At 31.8% G+C, this 22,516-nt stretch overlaps 1 protein-coding gene across 5 annotated transcripts in view; it reads left to right on the plus strand.

Moving 5' to 3' along the window:
• Nucleotides 1–22,516, plus strand: part of Zn72D (Zinc-finger protein 72D) — a 116,817-nt gene that overhangs the window by 55,607 nt on the left and 38,694 nt on the right. For 4 of the 5 annotated variants that reach the window (XR_012755047.1, XM_075355284.1, XM_075355312.1 and 1 more), the window contains 6 exons: nucleotides 3,297–3,473; nucleotides 4,587–4,722; nucleotides 10,407–10,631; nucleotides 18,102–18,330; nucleotides 18,783–19,005; nucleotides 21,408–21,615. Coding sequence is in view for 4 of the 5 variants with exons in the window: in XM_075355284.1 (XP_075211399.1) it covers nucleotides 3,297–3,473; nucleotides 4,587–4,722; nucleotides 10,407–10,631; nucleotides 18,102–18,330; nucleotides 18,783–19,005; nucleotides 21,408–21,615 (1,198 nt within the window). In the remaining variant the exon portion in view is untranslated. The remainder of the gene's footprint in view (nucleotides 1–3,296; nucleotides 3,474–4,586; nucleotides 4,723–10,406; nucleotides 10,632–18,101; nucleotides 18,331–18,782; nucleotides 19,006–21,407; nucleotides 21,616–22,516) is intronic. The other variant, XM_075355295.1, reaches the window with a different exon arrangement.

A 22,516-nucleotide genomic window follows, 5' to 3' on the forward strand; every position in this document is an offset into this window, starting at 1 on the left:
TAAATATTGAAGAAATAGGTGCTAACGTACGTGACATTTATTTCAGTGTAATGAATCTGCTGACAAGTTTGAAAAATCTATTTCATTAGTCAAAATTATGAATTTTTCTGCTGATATGGTCAAGAAATCTGTTAAAAGTGGTGATAAGATTCAAGAAATAAAAATGCAATGTGATTTTTTTGGTGAATGCTGGGTTTATCAATGGACTATGCGATTGACTTTGAAACAATTTTATATTATCCTACGATGCATGATCTTAAAATAAGTACTGTTTCAAGCCAGATGCAATTATGGAAATATTAGACTGTGTTTACGTGGATGAAATTCATCATCAGATCAGTTAAGTGTATGGAGAAAACGTTATAAGTGATGGAATTGTACAAAAATGGGTTAGAGCTTTTAAAGGTGACTTGTCAGAATGTTCATGATGAGGAACGGAATGGACAACCTTCTGTCATTACTGAAGATTTGATGCAAAAAGTTGATGAAAAAGTGAGAGAGAACAGACACTTTACGATTTCTTCGCTATCTGTAGAGTTTCCTCAAGTTTCAAGAAGTGTTGTCTATGAAATTGTGACTGAATGCTTAAAATATTGAAAATTGTGACCGCGTTGCAGTAGTTATTAAGCCAAGTGCCAGACTTTATGACGATGGTGTTCAAAAGCTGGTTGCACAATAGTACAGGCTTTCACATAAAAATAAAATTGTACTGTGCCTTTTTTTTTACAGTATTTACTTTAAAAGCATGTCTCGTATAACACCTATTCCATTGTCAATGTGCCATTTTAGATAGAAGTATATATATCAGACAGAGAAATCAGCAGTTGTAAAATTTTTAGAAAAAAAAACATCACTGCAACTATTCACCAAACACCTTTGATGTTACCATAGTCGACATTTTTTTATTTATTGCATACAATGCAAGATGTTCCTGCTACATTCAGTAGCATAGCTGAGTAAATTATGAGTATCTTGATAGTAACTCAAACTCTACGTGCTGATTTAATTTTTGATCAACATTTTTACACCATCAATCAAAGATTATGAACGTGCACGCAGGAATGAACAAAATAGTATTGATTTTAATATTACTGGTCCCAGACAAACTCAGCCGACAGATTTCATTAAAGAATTGAAAAACATAAAATTTTATCAGAAATTTTGTTAAATTTTTAATCGAACATTGGGTTGCAAGTGAAATGGTGTCATTTATTGGTAATACATTAATAAACTTATTATTCATATGCAGTAGAAAATGATTCTATTGAAATGACAATTAATGAAAATATGTCTTGCAAAAATCATGAGGGGACAGATACAAAAATAGTGCATCGTGTGTAAGCTTGATGCAGATTCAACAACGAATGTTCTCATCAAAGCTTGCGATACAAATGTTTTAAATAAGGCTAGAAAAAATGGATCATCTTCAAAGCAATAACCTAAAGATCTATAAATATAATAAAATTATATATCAATTTAGGACAGTCTTTGTGCACGAGTTTGCCTGGCTTTCATGCAATCACGGGATGTGACTACACTTTCATTTTTCCAAAAAGGCTAGTTAAGACCTTTACAACTGTTGATGTAAAATCCAACTTATCAAACAGCACTAACTAATCTTGAAGTTGTTAATATGGTTTGCGGAATGAGATTTTTGAAAAATTTGTTTGTGAAATTTATGGATTTAAGAATATCACAGATATAAATACAGTGAGATTTCAAAAATTATGTTCAACTTACAAAGCTAACTACAAAGAAGGGTGGCTAGGGACTGCCTGGGCAGTTGACTGGCCAGAGGTAGGTGTATTGGCATCGTGACACGGTTAATTAGAAATTGTGGTGATTATTTACTAATATTAGCTGCAGGCAGAATGATGACTGCATTGCCAAGGGTATGGGTGACCATGCAGCCGTGAGACTAGCATAATTTTGGCGAGGCAGTATTTAATGAGCAAACATCACAGTTTGTGGGATGGCAACTGCACTGTCGAGGACATGGATTCCCAAGCAGTCATGAGATGTAGCAGCATCTCGATGATGGTAGTAAGTAAAGTAAATGTCATGCGGGACTCTGCAATGGAGCTGAGTGGTAGTAGTAGGTCTGTCCATCTCTCACTTGTAGACCAGACTGGAGCCCAATTAACAAAGTCCGGTATGAACTGAAGTTGATTTCACTAAGGGAACTAGGATTAAATTTCATTGTTGCGAGCAAAACTTTTGGTGGTATGTTATTTATTCATTTGCCTCAAACAATTAGACATTTACATGAAATTGGCTTCATAAAGTGTAGAACTAGACACGGGAGTTGTGCTTCTGCGAACTCTTGTTAGCTAGTTCAGAGGGCAACGATCAAGATGTCCGGACGAGGCCTGAAGCAAAGGCAAAAGCCGAGTTATAAATCACTGATGCAATTGTCTACCGAGGCATTTACATTGGTGGCATCCCAATGAGACCTGGCTTATTGCTATGATATATAAAAAGTTAGAGGGTGAAAGACGACTCCCCTGTTAAAGCCCATCAAGGCCATGAATAGGGGGTGTGGCGACCGGAACCATAACAAGGCAGGTGGGTGTCTTCCCCTATGGGGTTGGAATGTTCTAAGATCTGGTTGACTATATAAATTAGAAAGTAAAAGCATGCAAGAAACAAAAAAATATAAAAATTAACTGCTGTGAAAGAACAAAAAATTGATCAGCAGGTACAATAAATACAACTGTGCATTCAAATGATTGCTCAGCATGATGCAATTTTGAAATAAGTTTATTCATAATATATAAATCTTTATTTTGAAAGTTGCTTCTAGTGGCAGTATATAAAATACACATTTGCAACAATAAACATTAAAATTTAAACTAAATATTTTTCTACAATTCACCTTTTTATTTTTAAATTATGGTTGCAAATAATTTTTCAGCCATTTTATTTTATTTTCATCTTTTGAACATAATTACTGGCAAATGCAATCTTAACAGTAAGTCTAGATTGTATAAATAACATCTTTTAAATCTTTTTTTATTAGTTGAATAATAGAAAATTAAAATATTTGCTTCAAAAATTAAATTTTTGAACATTTTACAAATTTCAGCAAGATCCAATTTCATTTTGCTCGATTCTCTTGGAAGTGTTATTTAGATGAATGGTGTATTCAAATATCTGAAAGGAGCTTATCATGTATTGCACAAATACAAAAGAGTGCATTTTAGATATATTAACATTGTTACATTTTTTTTATAATGAAAAGTAAATATTATAAAATGTTAACTTATTTACTGATAATTATTTTTCTTTTTTTAAAGACGTATAGGGAACATTTGGAGGGACAGAAGCATAAGAAGAAAGAAGCAAGTATGAAAGCCGGTACAACTCCATCTGTTCCTAGAGGAGCAAATGCCCTAAGATGTGAGTTATGTGATGTTACATGTACTGGTACTGATGCATATACAGCTCATATTCGGGGTGCTAAACACCAAAAAGTAAGTGGCCGTTTTAAGAGTAATGATTATTTCTGTCTTAGTTGGAAAACTATAGAAAATTATTTTTTTCATTAATATATATATAAAGAAAAAACATGCTTATGGTATTATGTTGTCAACTGTGATGATACTTCTCAGCTCGCTTCGATTTTCTATGATGAATACTAATGTTCCCTAATTTTTTTGTTACTGAGTTGACAACAAATAATGAGTTTAAAATGTATATTTAATTCTGTTTATATATTTTTATATTATCAAATATATCTGAGTGTACATTAATATGTAATTGAAGTGACAAATGGATAATCACAAAATGTACTTTTTGAGAAAAATTAATATCCGTTTTGTTTGGTTTATTTAACTTTAATTAAATATTTTTTTAAATTTAATTAACCTTTAAAACAAGTCATTTACGCTCAAATTTTTGAGTTTTGATATACATGACATTTTTTATCCCTTTTTACAGGTCTTATGGCCCACAAACTCTGCCATTGATAATCCTATATTAATGTTATTCTTTTTAATTACCTGTCACATCAAGTACTTATGTCGTGCTTTCACAGAATGATTAGCTATCTAATGAATGTCATTACTATCAGAGAAAGTAACTCTCAAACTGGTGCTGCTTATATATAAGATGTTTTAAATGCACGGTCTTTAGAAACCCTCTCTCTTTTGCTAGGTTAAAAAATGCACTCCTTTCTTTTGTAAAAGAAGGATTATATAACCTCTATTCACTGGGTTATCATTAGGATGTATTGATTACAATTAAAAAATTTTTTTCTTATTTGTGGTATTTTAAAATTGTAACGGTCAGAAATAAAATAAAAAAAATGTTTTTAAAAGTTTTTTTCATAGTAACATATGTATTTATGACTACATTAGTACACTGGCTACTTTTCTCAGGAACATATTTATCAGATTTTGGATGTTTTAGAAAAAGAAACTTCCGATCCCAACAGAATCATATATGTTTCTTAGAGTACGAGATCCCTTTTTTTAACTGTTAATAGGTTATTACCATCTAAACCAGTAGTTTATCTTCTATTACCAATAATCTATTATCTGACATCACAGGTGAGCAACTTTATATTATTTTGTATTTTTTCTTAGGTTGTTAAACTACATACAAAGCTTGGAAAACCAATTCCAGCTGCTGATCCAAAGGCAGTGGCAGCAACTGGAGGTAGCACAGGAAAACAAAGTGAATCTGGTGCTGTTTCAACTCCTAAGATTAACTTTGTTGCTTGTGAGTATATTAAATTATTCATACTTAAATGGTATTTATAATGTTTAATGTTATTACTGTCCATGCAAGACATGGTACTAAATTGTTTCTGTTGCTGTTTCAGCAAGTTTGATAAAAGTTGACAAGAGAAGAAGATAATAATTAATTCTATGTACCAAATCACATGCACTAAATTTTCAAGTAAAACATAATAAAAAACTACTGTTAACCATACATTTTACTAATACATCTTTAACATTCTCAATTTGCTTTTGTCTTCCAGAGGTATTAAATTTATCTTACGTATTTTAAACTTAACAGTTACCTTTTCCATGGCAGAAATAACACCAAACTGTTTTTGTCAGTAATCCACACACAGAATTGAACAGATTCAATTTGACAGAATTGAACTTAAGTTTCTAAAGTAAATTTTTTTAAGTGGTTCGTGTATACCCAGTATGTCTGAAAAGTTTCCAAAATAAGTTAAATAAAAATACAGATTTAAAGATAAAATGAATTCTGCCCTCTTCATAGAACCCTTCTCCAGATATACACCTGTTGCAGCATTGGTAGAATTCGTCAAATGCTCTGTAGAAATCACTTTGTGAGATCACCCTTTGGATGGCCAGAATGTCTTCAAAAAAGCAACCTTTCATCTTTAGTTTCAGGAACAGAAAATAGTCTGCTGGAACCAAGTCGAGTGAATAGGGCAGGTGGGATAAGACTGTGATTTGACTTGTGGTGTAATAACGTATTAAAACTGTGGCCATGTTCTGGGGCATTGTGCGAGACAGTCCAGTTGCTTGGATTCTGTTACTTGGGCTGGATTTGACGAATGCAACACATCAGGCATTTCATTACTTCCAATTATAATTTAGAATTGACTGTTTGACCAGTTGGGACAGATCATGATGAATCAGGCCCTTTGAGTCGAAAAATGCAATCATTGTTCACTCCTGATTTCTGCTGTCAGTTTTTGTGCCCCAGGAGTCAACCAAGCTGCGGATTGACACTGTTTGCAGATCATACATGAAGCACCTGGTTTCATTCCCAGTTAACAATTGTTTGCGTAAAATTCAGGTCGCTATCAGCAGTTTCAACAAAGTCTTGAGTGCAAGAAAGACGCATCTGTTTTTGTTCTTTGGTCAAGAAGTGTGGAATGAAACGAGAGCACACCTTTTGTTGGTCCATTTTTTTTGTTAAATTTGTACCACTGTAAAATTGCATGTGCATTTTCGCAATGTTTTCATTGTGAACAGCTGTTGACGGCCTCTCACTTTATTCATTGTCTTCCAATGACTCTCTACTGTCTTTAAATTGTTTACACTGCGTATGTGTTGCAGTATGACACGTGGCTTCATCACTGAATGCTTGTTGTAGCAGAATAAGTTTCAACGGAAGATTTTTGAAGTCTTGACACAAAATTCTATCGTACTTCTCTGTTCCATGTCGTGAGCTCGCACAAGGTCACATGAGCAGAATGTACGCAGCCAAATGTAACTCAAGACTGGTGTGATGAAACGTGAGGAAATTTTGTACATACTCATCAGACTTTGTACTATGTAGTTCCTTGGTTGTTGATACTACTTGTATCAACTTCAGAAATTTAGTCCAGGAACTTTTCAGACCTACTGTTTTTGTCTTATATGCCTAGTTTTCTTCATCTTAGTTAAGATGCTGTTAAATTAATTATTAAAACAGGTTTTTTATTAATGAAAATAATTGTAACATAGAAGCATTATTGAAAGATGGATTTTTTTTTTTTAATTAAATTTTGTTTTCTCACAATTAATCTTCAAATGTTCTTATTTCAGATCTAATATGAGAGTATACATTTTTTTATCTGTTATTTTTTTTTGATTTAAATTATCAGAATGGGCTAGATACTAGTAAAATTGTTGCCCCCTAGTTTATTGACTGGTGAACTCTAAATATAATCTTCACAAGTCTAATTAAAGCCAGTGAGTGTTGTGAATGTGTATTGTCTATTGAGATTGTCTAGGAATATTTTCTGCAACTGACAAATATATATATATATATATATATATAATAAAAAAAATTTTTTACAGTGGAACATCAGTTATTCAGGTTGGTATTTGCAATGCTGAACTAGAAATCCCTGGTTGATTGAAAAATTAAAAGTAATTTATCACTGTACTGGACACATATCATTCTAATGTTTAATGGGTATCACGCTTATTAAAAATATGAAAATAAAAAAATGTTTCAGTAAAATTAAAAAGAACTCTGAACAAATGTAATAAAATGGTTTTATTACATATGGTAATACATTATTAAAAAGTCCAATGACTAAAATATTTAATAAAAAAAATTAGAAAACTTTTCTGAAATAAATTGAAATTTAGTACTTAATATGCTGAAGAGAAATTATGTTCAGTTAATATATGTTATAAAAATATTTCTTAATAACTGAAATCAAAAAATTACAGTACATTTAACTTAGTGGTGGTCAATTATCAAAACATATCTATAAAATAATTTCTTAAAAGAATCTGATCTGTACTTTAATGTTTTATGTTTATGGGCGGCAAGATGTTGTTTTAGTTTTAAACATAGAATCACATTTCTGTAGAAAAATTTGTCTAATCACGTTATTTTTGTCATTTCAACCAGTCAAAGTGATTCACAACATTCATGAACTTTTTCATGTGATGCCCTTGTATGCAAGTAGTTACATATAGTTGATTTATTTATCAATGTTTTCAGAAGATAATTTTATAATTAGTTTAACACTAATGTAAATTTAAGTTTAAATATGTAAATTTACATATGTTTTATGCTACAAATGAATAGCAGAGTCAATTAAAGCTCCAGTTTAAACAAATGTCAATGAAAATACATTTCTTGTTGAAACAAAATTTTGTTTGAATTGTATTTTATGTTTTTTTAAGTTACTAATTTTTTTTAGTTGTCCAATGCAGATATAAGCAGTTCGGATAGTAGGACATGCAGAAAATCAGTATCTCATTATAATAGAGGTTTAGCCTGTAAATATTACTGTGACTTATTAACCCAACACAATATCACAAGTTTTAACTATGGTAGAAGTACTTTGTGTAATCATTGCTTTAATAAAACATAATACTGACAAAAAGTCTATAAGTTTACATATGTCCTCCTCACAAAAAATAATGACTATTATTTCAAAATTGATAAGGAGGAAACAGTAAGTCTGGGAGCAAAAGTAGATGTCAGTAATGTGCAGTAAAATTTATTTCTAGTGTTAACAGGTTTAATCTGTTGGCGGAAAGTCATACTATTATGCACTTTTTCTTTTTTTTTTCACTGAACCTTTGTTATTTTGTCCTTATATATACGCAATGAAATATGAACATAAGAACTAATTTTAAGGGCCTATTATGTACTTTTAAAAATCATGCAATGTAAAAAATAATATTTAAAAGTTCAGTTTATTACTATCATTTACACTTGATGTTCAGGCCATTTTGTACTAATAAATATCACTAACAAAACCTAATTTTCATATCAGTAATATTGTAAAACATTAGTAAGTAATTCAGGTAACATGAAGATAGTTTACTCAGTTCTGTTATTTCATATTTATGTTTGGTTACATCCACAGACACAAAACAGTTGGAAATAAAAATATGACTGAAATTTGCAAGAAAATATTATGAAAACGATAAAAGAAAACAATAAATAACACAAAGAAATAATAAAACTAATGTGTACGCAACTTAAGGATTGATCAAAAACAAATGCATAGTAACAGCTGTTCAGAATATGAAACAAGACCTGTAGAATAGAGAACGGATATGCTACTAGCGCTTCAACGTTATTAGAGTAAAAATGTAACTATATTTGATTAAACTGCAAGTAACTCATCAAAAAACAGAATATAACAGGTCAATTCACAATGACGAATTATTTCATCAGAGCCACTTATCAGCAAAAAAGTGGATGGCGTGTTATTTCGTCAAGGGCGATTTTTATCAAAATAGTTAATGACAAGTTTCTCATCAAAAACCAGTAAGGGATTAATAATTTTCTGTTGGTAACAACAGTTTTTACTCATACCCACAGTACATATCAATGTTAAAATTACATGCCAGTAATAACATTGGTTCTCATATATTAAATGATTTTTAATCACATTGTGAAAAGCTGGGACAAGAACCCAGCTTACACCTGGGTACAAGTTAAAAGTAGTAGTCTGATATGAGGTTTGTTCAAAAAATAATGAGAATTTTTGTGCCTCCTTAGTAATAGTGATATTTGCTCTGTTTGTTTCATGTATATTGTTATTAAGGTTAACACAATTCATAAAACTGGTGAGATTAATGGTTCACCATAATTTTTCTTTCTATAAAGTCAGATTTTCAGTTCAATGGAACTAAAATAGATGTAAAAAAATCATCCCAAAATAATTACACTTTTAAATCAGATATTTGTAAATATTTCAATTCCTTGCGATCAATTTGAGCAGTGTAAATGTTTGCAGTTTTGATTTTTTTTGTCTTCCATTTACTAAGTAGCATGAAGGTAAACTTGGATTGTATTTACAAAACCATGAAACTAGTCTTTTTTTTTAAGATTGCAAATTTTAGCTAAATTTTTTTTCAGGCTTGTGAAGTTATTTAACTTATCTATTAAATTAATAATTTAAAAGTCGTCAGATGTACAACACATGTTAGCACAATGAACTCTGTGATTAAAAGGCAAATGGCAAAGAAAATACTCACTTATTCTCGGAGCTCATAAGCAAAGTGTATTAATGCAATTTATACTTAAAATCACATTTATTGTAATTGTTTAAGAGTGAATGAAATTTATGTGTTAAGTCTTGTTCTTAACTCTGTTTTTGTTAAGAGTTTATTTGAAGAAAGTTTATAGGAATTTTAGAAAGCAGGAAATTTAGCCATAGATTGATTTTTAAGGTGGTGGTATTCTCTAAACTAGAAACTAAAAATAACTAGAGGTTTCATCACTCCAAATCGTTAAAACTTTTATTCAAATCATGTACCTACTATCACTTGCACTAATGAAAGATTTTGATAACTTATTCATGAAAATTTGTTATAGGTGTGTGTGTTTGTTTGTGTGCGCAGATTTATTTAAATTAAATTTTTTAATATAATTGTAAATTCAGCCTAATGAATCTGCAGACAGAATTTGTTGGTGACATTCTTAAAAAAATTATTTAATTTGGTAGTAAATTGATAAGGAATATAAATTAAATAATCACTACAGTATTGTATTAACATGTAGATACCATTTAATGGAAATGTTTTAAATTTAAAAATAAAATATATATTGTTTGAACAAATATTTGTTGATAAAAATTTTAACTATCATGTTATCTATTGTGTAAATGTAAAAAAAAGTAAAATTAATAAAAAACACTTAAAATGGACTTTTGCTTGAAAGCGCTTGAATGAAAAAAAAGTAAGGTAAGAGTTTTTTTTATTTCTGTACTTTGTGGAATGGCTGAATAAGTTTTTTTTATGTTATATAATTAGACACAGAGAGAGAGAGGGGGGGAGAGAGTAAATAGTAATTAAGAATTGTGCCTATTTTAAATACTATAATAATTAGACAGTTCATTAATCAATAGAAATTGATGAGAAACTGATCATACTGAATTTGTGCTGGCTTTGAAGAGAATTGTATAGTTAATTAATGTTATTTTTTTGTCTACATTATAATTTTTGTTTTTTGTACAGCTGGTAATCTTGGAACTGTAAAAACTTCTACAAGTACAACTACTTCAGCTGGCACTACTACATCAAATGGTACTGGTGCATCCAGTGCTGGTCAGACAAGTCCATCAGTAAAAACAGATGATGCTATTAAAGGTGAAGTCAAGATGGAAGGTGTTGAAATAACACCTGAAAATGATATTACTCCTGTAGGACTTGAATACATAGAAGAAATAACAAATGATGAAGGTAATATGGAAACTGTTTTAATTGTTTGAAATTATAAATTATTTTGCAAGATCATTCTGAAACTGGTTTATGTTAAGGAAATTATCCAATGTATGTTATTGTTTTTAATAGCAAGTGGCTGTTACTGCAGCACATTTTCTGTATTTTGTTCTCTTGACCTATTAGCATTTTCTATCCAGCTTACCTGCATTTATTGGGGTTGTTTCTTATTTAGTTTTTCTTCTTTCATCAGGTATTTGGTTCATAATTTTGGTTGGCTATTGTATAATAGTCAACCAAAATGTTAGTTGCTTGTTGCTTAACATACATGTTAAGCTGCTTCTTGCTGTTGTGCTGTACCCAGCAATTGAGTTAGTCCTGTTTACTGCTTATTGGTTAGAAATGCTGTTTGCTCATTTGATCTCGTCTGATATTCCAGTTGTCAACTGCAGTCTGTTATTCCAGTTGTCAACTGGAATAATGAATGTAATTGTTCTTCATATTTATTTAGCCCAGAATAATTTCCATTTATAACTAAAGCTATGCCATGTGTTTTGATAATTATTTGTTATAGCTGTGAAAAACAACTCCAATTTGCTTCTTTCCTTTCATAATTTGTTAATTGTTTGAATATCTCTTGCCCTTGTTTATGTTTTATTTCACTTAGTTGATCTCTCTTCCAGTTTTTTCTTTGGCATCTTCCTTATCAACTGTTCTTTAGTTACTCATCCATTCTCTATTATTATACACTTATAACTTTCTTTTCTCCTTAGCCTTCAGAACCACAGTTAGGTGTTACTTCAGAGGATGAATGAGGATATGTATGAATGTAAACAAAGTGTAGTCTTGTACAATTTCAGGTCAACCATTCCTAAGATGTGTACTTAATTGAAAAACCCAACTACCAAAGAACACCAGTGTCCTCGATCTAGTATTCAAATCCATATAAAAGTAACTCTCTTTACTAGGATTTAAATCTTAGACATGTTAACTTCAAAATCAGCTGATTTGCGATGGTGAGTTCATCACTAGACCAACCCGGTGGTTGGTATTATTATACACCTTTTACGTTTATTTTCCTGTTTAGCCTCCGGTAATTACCTTTCAGATAATATTTCAGAGGATGAATGAGGATATATTTGAGTGTAAATGAAGTGTAGTTTTGTACGGTCTTAGTTTGACCATTCCTGAGATGTGTGGTTAATTGAAACCCAACCACCAAAGAACACCAGTATCCACAATCTAGTATTCAAATCCGTGTAAAAATATTATTATACACCTTTCTTTCTTTTTCCTGTTTAGCCTCCGGTAACTACCGTTTAGATAATTCTTCAGAGGATGAATGAGGATGATATGTATATGTGTAAATGAAGTGTAGTCTTGAACATTCTCAGTTCGACCATTCCTGAGATGTGTGGTTAATTGAAACCCAACCACCAAAGAACACCGGTATCCACGATCTAGTATTCAAATCCGTGTAAAAATAACTGGCTTTACTAGGGCTTGAACGCTGTAACTCTCAACTTCCAAATAAGCTGATTTGGGAAGACGCGTTAACCACTAGACCAACCCTGTGGGTTATTATTATACACCTTCTTTTTCCTGTTTAGCCTCCGGTAACTACCGTTTAGATAATTCTTCAGAGGATGAATGAGGATGATATGTATGAGTGTAAATGAAGTGTTAGTCTTGTACATTCTCAGTTCGACAATTCCTGAGAGATGTGTGGTTAATTGAAACCCAACCACCAAAGAACACCGGTATCCACGATCTAGAATTCAAATCCATGTAAAAATATCTGGCTTTACTAGGACTTGAATGCTGTAACTTTGGTTTATTATTATACACCTAAACAGACTAAACATAACTTCTTCAATATTTCATATAGATTTGCTAATCCTGTAGCTAATGTAACATCGTTGTTTCTTATTCTATCAACTGTCAGTTGTACAATAAAAACTGTTTGGCCAAGGTTGGTCAGACAGAGTAGATAATTGACAAGTAATGTCATAACTAAATGAAAAGAATTCCCCTGACATGGAAATTGCTTTAGAGGCCAAGAATAGAAATGGTTGCTGTTTAGAGAGTGAAATAGAATTTAAGGACAGGTATGACAGACTTTATTTATATATTGGAATCTTTATTAAAAGTAGTAAATGTTAGTTTGATGTTTCAAGTATGTTCTTTTATATGAAGCCATTTTAATTTTGTTTAGTTACTGCTTCTTGCTCATTAATTATTTAGGATAATGTCAAAATGTTTTCAAGGATTATCACAGACTAATAATCAGGTAGAAAAATTTGAAGTGGAAGTAGCTCAACCATAAAATAAGCTATGGTACCACTACCATTTTAATAAATTTTGTCATTATGTAACCTGTCACTTGAAGTAAGTGCATCCATTTAAGCTAAAAAATCTTACCTTTTTCATGTATCAAAATCATATTTGATTTTTTTCTGTTACACTGATAAATATCTTCAGCCTTAACTAAATGAATAATTGTTGACATGGATATATAACTACTGTAATTCCTTTACATTAGCAGGTTTACAATTTGCTTGTGGTTATTAGTTTTGACAAGCTTTTACTAGTTTGGAATTGAGTAGAAAGCAGCTGAAATAATTAAGTCAACCATTTTTTGTTTAGTTGGATAATTACAGCCATGGACACACCTGACGTAGTGCATTTTTAATAGTAATGCAGTCAGTTCATGCTTGAATAAAATTTATACAATTGAAGCAGTTATTTTTCCTGGTAGTGCTGGGTAGGTCCCGTCTTGCTCCCTGACATTTTGTTTCCTCCATAATGTTCAATAATGAATTGATAGTGTTAAGTATATTTCTATATTGAATTGATCAACATTGTACAGCTGTTAGAATGTCAACAGTCAAGAACTGACAAGAAGAATTTTATGGAGTTAACTATCTTGGGATTTTATTACAAAAAATAAGAATAATTTGAAGATCCAAGAATTCGTTAAATGAATTTTTGTATATAGTAAGGTAGGGTAGTTATTTGATAAAATTTCAAAATTTAGGCATCCATTCTATAAATTAAAAAAAGTAAATTAACAAAGACTATGAAATTGTTTTAATCAGTGAAGAGTATATAATTCTTTTATTATTTCTTTAGACATAATATTAATTAGTTTAACAGAATTTTGTTAAGATAACAACATATAAAGTAAATGGATGTTGTCTAAGGTTTTTATATTTTGTGGAAAAATCTGGGAATAAAAAATGCATTCATATTTGCTTAAAAACATACTAATTTTATCTTACTACATCATTAAGGAATGTCACTTTTTTTTCCTAACCTTTGAGATCTTGCTGTTTATAGTAAGTTAGTGAAATCATATTTCCCGATTAGATTTGCTGAAATTTATAAATCATGATAATGTGTAAACACGACTAGTTATTCACTTATAATTTGCTTGCTATCCATTACAAATAACTAGTGAACAAAATACCAAATACTTGAAGATTAAGCGTACTGTTTTAAAGTGCATGAGGATAAAAAGGATTGATATATAACCAATGGACAAATAAATTAAAAGATAAAAATCCTTTATCTTTACATCTTTCACATTATCAATTATTGTAATAAAATGCATTATAACAACTGTATTCTATCAGGTGCGAGTAATTTTACAAAAACTCATTATTTTCCTAAAAACACAAACATCTGCAGCAAACATTAGAATATTGATAGATAAGATTACATTGATAATACTGTATATTACCTTCAATGATGATGGTATTAATGAAACTACTCATCATTCTTCAAATTTACACACACATTATACAGGGTAGGATCAAAAAGTAGTAGGACTGAATTTCTATAGCACGAACAGTGCAGTGGAGGTTCAGTCACCTGTGGGCAAGCGGAGAGTAAACAGGTTGATTTCCGTGAACCACTGTTAAGAAGTGTCATCACGTCCAAGATGGATAAAAATCTTGAGCAGCACTATGCCATCAAACTTGGGAAAACCGCAACGGAGACCCTCAGAATGATTAAGGACGCCCATGGGGATGCTGCCATGAGCCGCTTAACAGTGTTTGAGTGGCATAAGCTGTTTCCGGAGGGGCAGGAGCTTGTTGAAGACGACCAGTGCACCGGTCGCCCATCGATTGATGAAAATGTGGCCAAAGTGAAGGCATTCCTGGAATCCAACCGGCGCACAGACATTCATCTGATTGTTGATGACTTAGGAATTTCATATGGTAGCATCCAAAAAATTATTACACAGGATTTGGCCATGCGAAAGGTGTGCACCAAGTTTGCCAAGAGTCCTGAGTGATGAACAAAAAGTGAATCGTGTGCAAATTTCACAGGAAATTCGTAACTGTGTCCAAGAAAACCCAAATTTCCTTGACAGTGTGATTACCTACCGGTGACGAAACATGGTGTTTTGAGTATGACCCGGAGACCAAACGCCAGAGCGCCGAGTGGCACACAAAGTCCCCATGTCCAAAGAAGCCAGAATGAGCAAGTCAAGGGTCAAATCCATGCTCATCTGTTTTTTTTATCATTGTGTTGTGGTTCACAGGGAGTTCATACCCCTTGGACAGACTGTGAATGCCAGTTTTTACATGAAGGTACTTAACAAGTTGCGCAAACGCATCCTCCGCGTGTGGTCAGACATTGCTGATTCTTGGAAGCTTCACCACGACAATGCGCCATGCCACACGGCGCTGCTACTGAGGCAGTTTCTGGCCAAGCACAGGTTGCCTCACCCCCCTACAGTCTATATCTGGCACCGCCAGACTTCTTTCCTTGGCTCAAGCAGGACCTCAAGGGAAACCGATACAACTCCGTAGAAGACATCCAAGTGGCTGTGACAGCATCTCTGAAGGGGATCCCGGAAAGTGAGTTTCAATGCGTTGCGTTGAAGCACAAGGGTGCTATTTCGAAGACTACTAAGGATTTGTACCAATTAGTTCAATAAAAAAAATTTAATTCAGTCCTACTTTTTGATCCTACCCTGTATATACGAGGTGCTGCCCAAAAGTTTGAGGAATTTTACCATAAAAATAAAATAGCTTACCATAACTTGCTATTATGGTAATAGCTTACCATAATTTTCACTGTCTCCTTCAAAGTAATCCCCTTGGGCATTGATACAGTGGTTTTCCCACCGTTTTTCCCAAGATTCCATGCATCCCTGGATGTCTGCAGGTGTAAGTGTTCGAAGCACGTTCTGCGTTTCTTCCTGAATCTCCTCAATTGTTAAAATGACGGTCTTTCAATTAAAATTTTATTTTCAGAAAGAGAAAAAAGTCACATGGGGCAAGGTCAGGCGATAAGGTGGGTGGGGAATCACTAACGTCTTTTTGGAAGCCAAGAAATTCCAAACAGCTAGCAATGTTGTCATTGTGCAGAACCTAGCTGTTACCTCACAGATCTGAACGTTTGCAACTAATGCTTTCACGTAACTACTTCAAAACTTCACACTAGAATATCCCATTGACAGTTTGACCAAGAGGAACAAATTCCTTATGGTTAATGCCTTTGATGTCGAAAAAACAATCATCATGGACTTCACGTTGCTGCGAACTTGGTGTGCTTTTTTTGGCCATGGTGAACTTTGTGACTTCCACTGCGACGACTGCTGCTTATTTTTCAGGGTCATACCTGTACACCCATGTCTTATCACCAGTTATGATGTTGGAGATGAAGTTAGGGTCATCTCTTGCTGAATTTTTCAATTTGCTACAGACAGATATGCGATTTTGTTTCTGGTCACTGTTCAACAGTCTCTGTACAAATTTTGTAGCAATGCGTCTCATGTTCAAATTGTCCGACAAGATGCGTTGCACGGACCCATATGACATTTGTATGATTGCACAAACATCATGGATTGTTTATCTACGATCTGCAACAATAGCCTCTTGCACTTTCGCGATGTTTTCCGGTGTTGCGCTTGTTGATGGTCTTCCTGAACGCTCATCATCGACTGTCGTTTGTCCATCTTTGAATCGTTTGTACCATAAAAAAGTGACTATTACTCATAGCATTGTCACCAAATGCATCCATAAGCATGCGATGGGTTTCTGCACCAGTTTTTTTAAGCATGAAGCAGAATTTGATGCAGGTTCTTTGGTCTTTAAAATCTCCCATTTAGAACTTTGCTGAAGCAGTAAAACACAATGTTACACAACTGCACGAAAATCAACAATGCAGCCTGTCACCGTCACAGCTCTTGGAACACTGATTCACAAAGAGTACTGTTAGCCACATCTAGCGGGAGCAGGCCATTCCAGCAATGGTTCGTGCGCGAAATTCAAATTCCCCAAACTTTTGGGCATTATCTCTCTGTGTGTGTGTGTGTGTGTGTGTGTGTGTTTATATATATATATATATATATATATTTATTTTTATTTAATTTTGAAAATTCAAATAATTTTTCAATATATTGACAATTGTGCTAATTAAATTCAAAAAAATAACTCTACCACCACCAGTACGTAATAACCGAAAAACCTAAAAAATGTAATACCAATAACAGATACAGCATCCCACATCATCAGTCTATACACAATTCTGTAATAACATCAATAGATTTATTTCTTTTTTGTTATTTGTTGATGTAATTATAGAATCGTGTACTTACTGATAATGCGGAATCCGCCCTTTTTTTCGTATGTCCCCTTTGCCCTTGAACATAAAAATGTAACTCATCAGAAAATATAATATTTTCAGTCTTTGGTCCAGTAAGCATGTGCTTTATCCCACAAGTACCTTTTTCCCCCCCATATTGCCATTAAAAGATGCTTTTTAGCTTTCCATCCAGTTTCAGGAAGTTTGCATTTAACAGTTCCCATGTGTAAATCTGTTGTGTCTTCTAATTCTTGATTTATGTTCACCAAAAAATTTTAGAGCAAATTTACTTTTTCTCGCCAATAATCAATCGGTCAAACACCATATTCAGAAGCTATTTGTTGTCATACTGTTGGTATACCCAGAAAGAGAAACAATTTCTTAATGCTTTTAACAAAACTTCATAAACACAGACAACTTAATGAATTGGTTTGGTAAAGCAGTATAGCCGCAACATAGAAAACAAAAAATTTCCTTGTGTTCACATTAATTTTCATGCTTCTCTCTCTCATATATATATATATATATATATATAAAAAAATATATATATAAAACTGATATGTTAATTTAGCTCAACCTGCTGACATTTGAACCCTTAAATTTTGGGGATGTAGATTCCTGTTACATACTAGGTATTGTTGAAACCTTCAGGTTATTAGGGATGCAACTATAATCAACTACAAATTAACTGTAACTGAATGTTTAAGCATCATGGATGATTATTAGGTTATTTTGATAATTTATTATTTATTGATAATACTTTTGTAACATTGTCAAATATATATTGCATTTCCCTTTATTTTAATTATCAATTGTAAAGTGCTGAAGAGGTTTATCACTTCTCAAGTAATTAAAAAAGTATTTACAGATTTGTACTTTTAATTGTTTTAGGCAAGGTAATAAGCTTCAACTGTAAACTTTGTGAGTGTCGTTTCAATGATCCAAATGCTAAAGGTATGCATATGAAGGGTCGCCGACACAGACTTCAATTTAAGAAGAAGGTTAATCCTGATTTAGTTGTAGATGTGAAGACATCATTGCGTCAGCGAAGATTGTACGAAGAAAAAATGCGCCGGCAAGCAATGCGTGAAGAATATTACAGACGTCGTGAAGAAGAACGGTAAACTTCTTTTAAATTTGCAATAATCTAATTAACTTGTAAGTGGTATTAAGAGCTTAATAGAATATTTATTTAAAATCTTAAGATTAGAATTTTATAAAAAAGAAACTTTAGATAATTTTTGTTTAAGAATAATTATTTTACATACACATAGTGTTTATAAAGTATGACAACCCTAAATTACTTTCAACTGTAAAATACTTTTTAAAAAATGTAATTAAGCAAAATGCTCTTACAATTATGATATTTTTTTGTACAACATTACTGCTTGTGATAAACTGTAAACTTTATTCTTTAACCACATCAGATTAATTGTACCTCTGTGTATTTAATAAATTGTTGATACCTTAGCCCTTGTAAATAAATTATTTTCTGTTTATTAGATTTATAGAATATATTTTTAATTTTCTTACATATTTTGAATTGTTAATGTTGCTACATCTTTATTATAGTGCAAGCTTCTGGAATGATAGAATGATGGAAGTTGAGGAGAGGCTATATTGGGAAGAAAGGCGTCGTTATGAAGAAGAATTAGAGTATTATGAATGGTATAGGCGTCATGCAGGGCCACGTGTGATGGGTCCACCACCTCCTCCACCATACGGACCGCCAGTTGGACCTCCTATGATGCCACCAGCTCCACTTCCACCTCCAAACCTTCCTGGCAGGGCTCAGGTAATTATGAGAAAATTGTTACCTATTATTGTCAAAAGAACTTTTAATTGTGTGCAAGTATGTTGTATGTAACACAGCAGTCAACATATGAATCAAAAATGATTTCTAGATGAATTTCTCTAAGGACGTTCTTATCTTCCTTCATTATTGATGTTCAATAAAAATATCAGGTAGCAAACACTAATATGTATAATTTCATCTCAGTAACAGGACCACTTTACTTTTCTTTAAGATAGTATTTCATATTATTACATTAATCTGTACTATTATTTCTAAAAGAATATATCTTTGTGGGTTATAAATATTAATAGTGAAATGTAAAATCTTGGTCATAGGTTAATTTTAATTTATTTCATTTTATAATCTTGCAGCAGAAAGGCTAACGTGAATGTTGGAATTTTAAGTCATTTGATAAAACTACAATAATCATCAATTTTATTTAAAAAATTATAATGTTAAGGTTTTTATTATAACATGCAATTCTTTTAAAATATTTTTTTTAATATTTAATTCTGTGGCAGTTTCCCAAATTTTAGTTAATAAAATATTTATTAAATTATTAAAATAAAAAATCCACCTTACTAGCAAATAAATTGTGACTCGAGATCTTTCAGTTTATTTCAAAACTATCATCAGGAGTTAAAAATAATATAAATTAAAATAATGTCAGTGGTTAAAATACTTGCACAGTCATGACAGTATGCATTCTATGAGTATACTGTTGAATACATACAGTCGATGATTGTGAGTATTTTAACCATTGACATTCATTTTAATTTTTTAACTTATTATTTTTAACTCCTGATGATGGTTTAGAAATAAACTGAAAGTCGTAATTAATTTGCTGGTAAGGTGGATTTTTCATTTTTTAATAATGTATTAAATATATCATCAGTAACAAAGTTTGAGAAATTAAAATATTTATGTTATCAATTCTACCTGCATTTCTAATGTAAAGAACACAGGATACAGACAGGTGCACATGTGGGATTTCAAAACAGCTATATTAAAAAAAAATGATGTGCAATGTAATGTATTATTTAAAAAATAATTAAAACCATTTTCACCAAAAAAGCAAAATTTCTTTATGTAAATTATTAATAACTTATAATTACTATTACTATAATTGTTACTTATGATTTTATAAAATCAGTGAATGGTTAACATTGTTATTAAAAAATAATATGTAAACTTTTTCACAAGTACTCGACAAATTAAGCATTGTTTAATGTCATGATTTATTAAACAATACCAGGACACATTTTTAGAATGACATTCCTTGTTGAGATTGTCAACAATCTCAACATCTTAAATGTGTGCAACTGCAGAATGATAAGCAATAGGAACTCATTTTCAGTGATTGATTCACATGTAATAGTTGGCTAAATTTTCTTTGAAGTGAATTTCTGCAACTTACAAAGGATATCACATTAATAAAAGAGAATTGTATTTTCAACTGGATGAACAGCGGCCCAATATTTTATCCTGTTGTTCCTTCATCTGAATTTCTCAACTGTTTGATTGATCGAAGTGAAGTTCATGCATGATCAGCCAGATTAACTAAAACATTTTAAGCATGAACAAAAGTCAGAGAATGCAATATGTAATAAAAATATACAATATGAATGTAATATGCAATCTCATCATTAATTTGCCAAGGTTATTGATTTAGAAAATAGCAAAATTATAACAGCGCAGTCAAATTTTATTGAAAGTATCAATTAATGGTTTTTTGCCGCAAATCACTGCATTTTTTTTAAGCTAATTTAGTTTTTTAGTATGCTTATTATTAATTTCTTTTTTTAACATTGATTTATTCTTTATGAAATGCTTTACAAGATTTGAAATTTTTTTATAATTTCTTCTACAATAAAGTGAAATTAAATTTTCTTTTAGCTATTTTTATGACATTTTCACAAGGATCTCCCAAAAAAAAATAATTTCTATATTATAACATTGCAAAAAATAATTTTAAAGTAGTATAACTGCTGTGAAAGAATCTACCTCATGTGGCTTCTGTACAATTAATTTCCAATTAACTATCACAGCAGAACGTTAGATATATTGTTCTTCAACACCAGATCTGGTTTTAAATAATAAAGACAATAAGTTTTTAGCGATTTAAAATGTTACCCTTAGTAAATCATCGTATTTATAAATTTCAGGGTGCAATTTTTCATTTGTTTTAGTTAACAAATTTTGTTATCGCTCAGCTCACTTCATCAGTGATGATTGTCAGTGTATCCTAACTAATTTTTAAACAGAGTCAACAATGTCATTTATTCCAATATTCAATTCAGATAATCATGTGTGAGGGTTAAAGGAAAAGAGTATAGAGAAAGTTCTGTATATATTATTATGACTTATGGAATTTTGTTTTCTTTTTATTATGTTTTCAATAGCAGCCGTTTTTTCCTTCTGGCCCACCAATGCCACCTCAAGGAGTGATAAGACGACCAGACACATCAGATGATAAACATGTCATTGCTCGACATGCAGCCATATACCCTAAAGAAACTGAGCTTGTAGCTGTTCAAAAGATTGTGTCCCATACTGAAAAGGCTCTTAAATTGGTTTCTGATCATTTAACTGATCAGGCAAGCAAATCAGGTAATTTTATAGATTTTTACAAATATTTATAAGTCTGTGTGAGTGATAGTAATTTATTTGCTGGCAACAACACTTTAAGATAAAACAGTTTTGGAAATGCATTTCAATAAGTCTTTCTGCACATATTGATATAATATACTTATAAGTTGAAATCTATTAATTGGGGGTTCATCATGGATAAAAAAATTGTAGTAAAACACATTTTAAATTGGTTAGTTTAGCACATTTAAAGATGTAAATATGGAGTAACCTGGAGGTAGGGTCTTACAGGGACAGCTGTGCTCATGAGAGGGTGGTTTGCTGAGGTGGGCCACTCTTGATGACTGACCAAGGACCCCCTGAGTTTGTGGGTAATAGAAAAAAGACCAAGACCCGGCTGGATCCCTCTCTAGGAGGGGTACGGTTAGAGGCAGTCATATAAAAGACCCGGTCCCAGCCTACTGGGTAAACGACCCCTGCGGGGAATGGCATAGCTGGGTCCTGTGGGGTCTCAGTAGGTTAGAGGCAAAGGCAACCTCTGAGGGTATGCAATTCATTAGCTGGTCCACCCTCCTAGGTGTGGGGGAAAAAAATGAAAATATAAAATATTCATAGTAAACAATTTACTTTATCCCACCCACCCAGTAAATTTTAGCTGTTGAAAAAACTGTAATTATTTGTTCACTATCAACAACTCCCACTTGTCTTGATAATAAAAATTGTTTTTTTACCTTACACATTTTCATTCTCAATTAAAATTTGTTTTGTCTTGTAAAAGAAAAACATTGGCTGATATATACCTATTTCTTCTGAAATTATCAGTAATTGAAAAATCATTGTTCAAAGATTTAGGTAATTGTTTAAATTTAGGTAATAAGGACTAAGATGCACTAAAATAAAACAAATTTTTAAAAACTTGCTT

This window comes from Lycorma delicatula, chromosome 1 (genome assembly GCF_047948215.1).
Source record: "Lycorma delicatula isolate Av1 chromosome 1, ASM4794821v1, whole genome shotgun sequence".
Classification (NCBI taxonomy): Eukaryota; Metazoa; Arthropoda; class Insecta; order Hemiptera; family Fulgoridae; genus Lycorma; species Lycorma delicatula.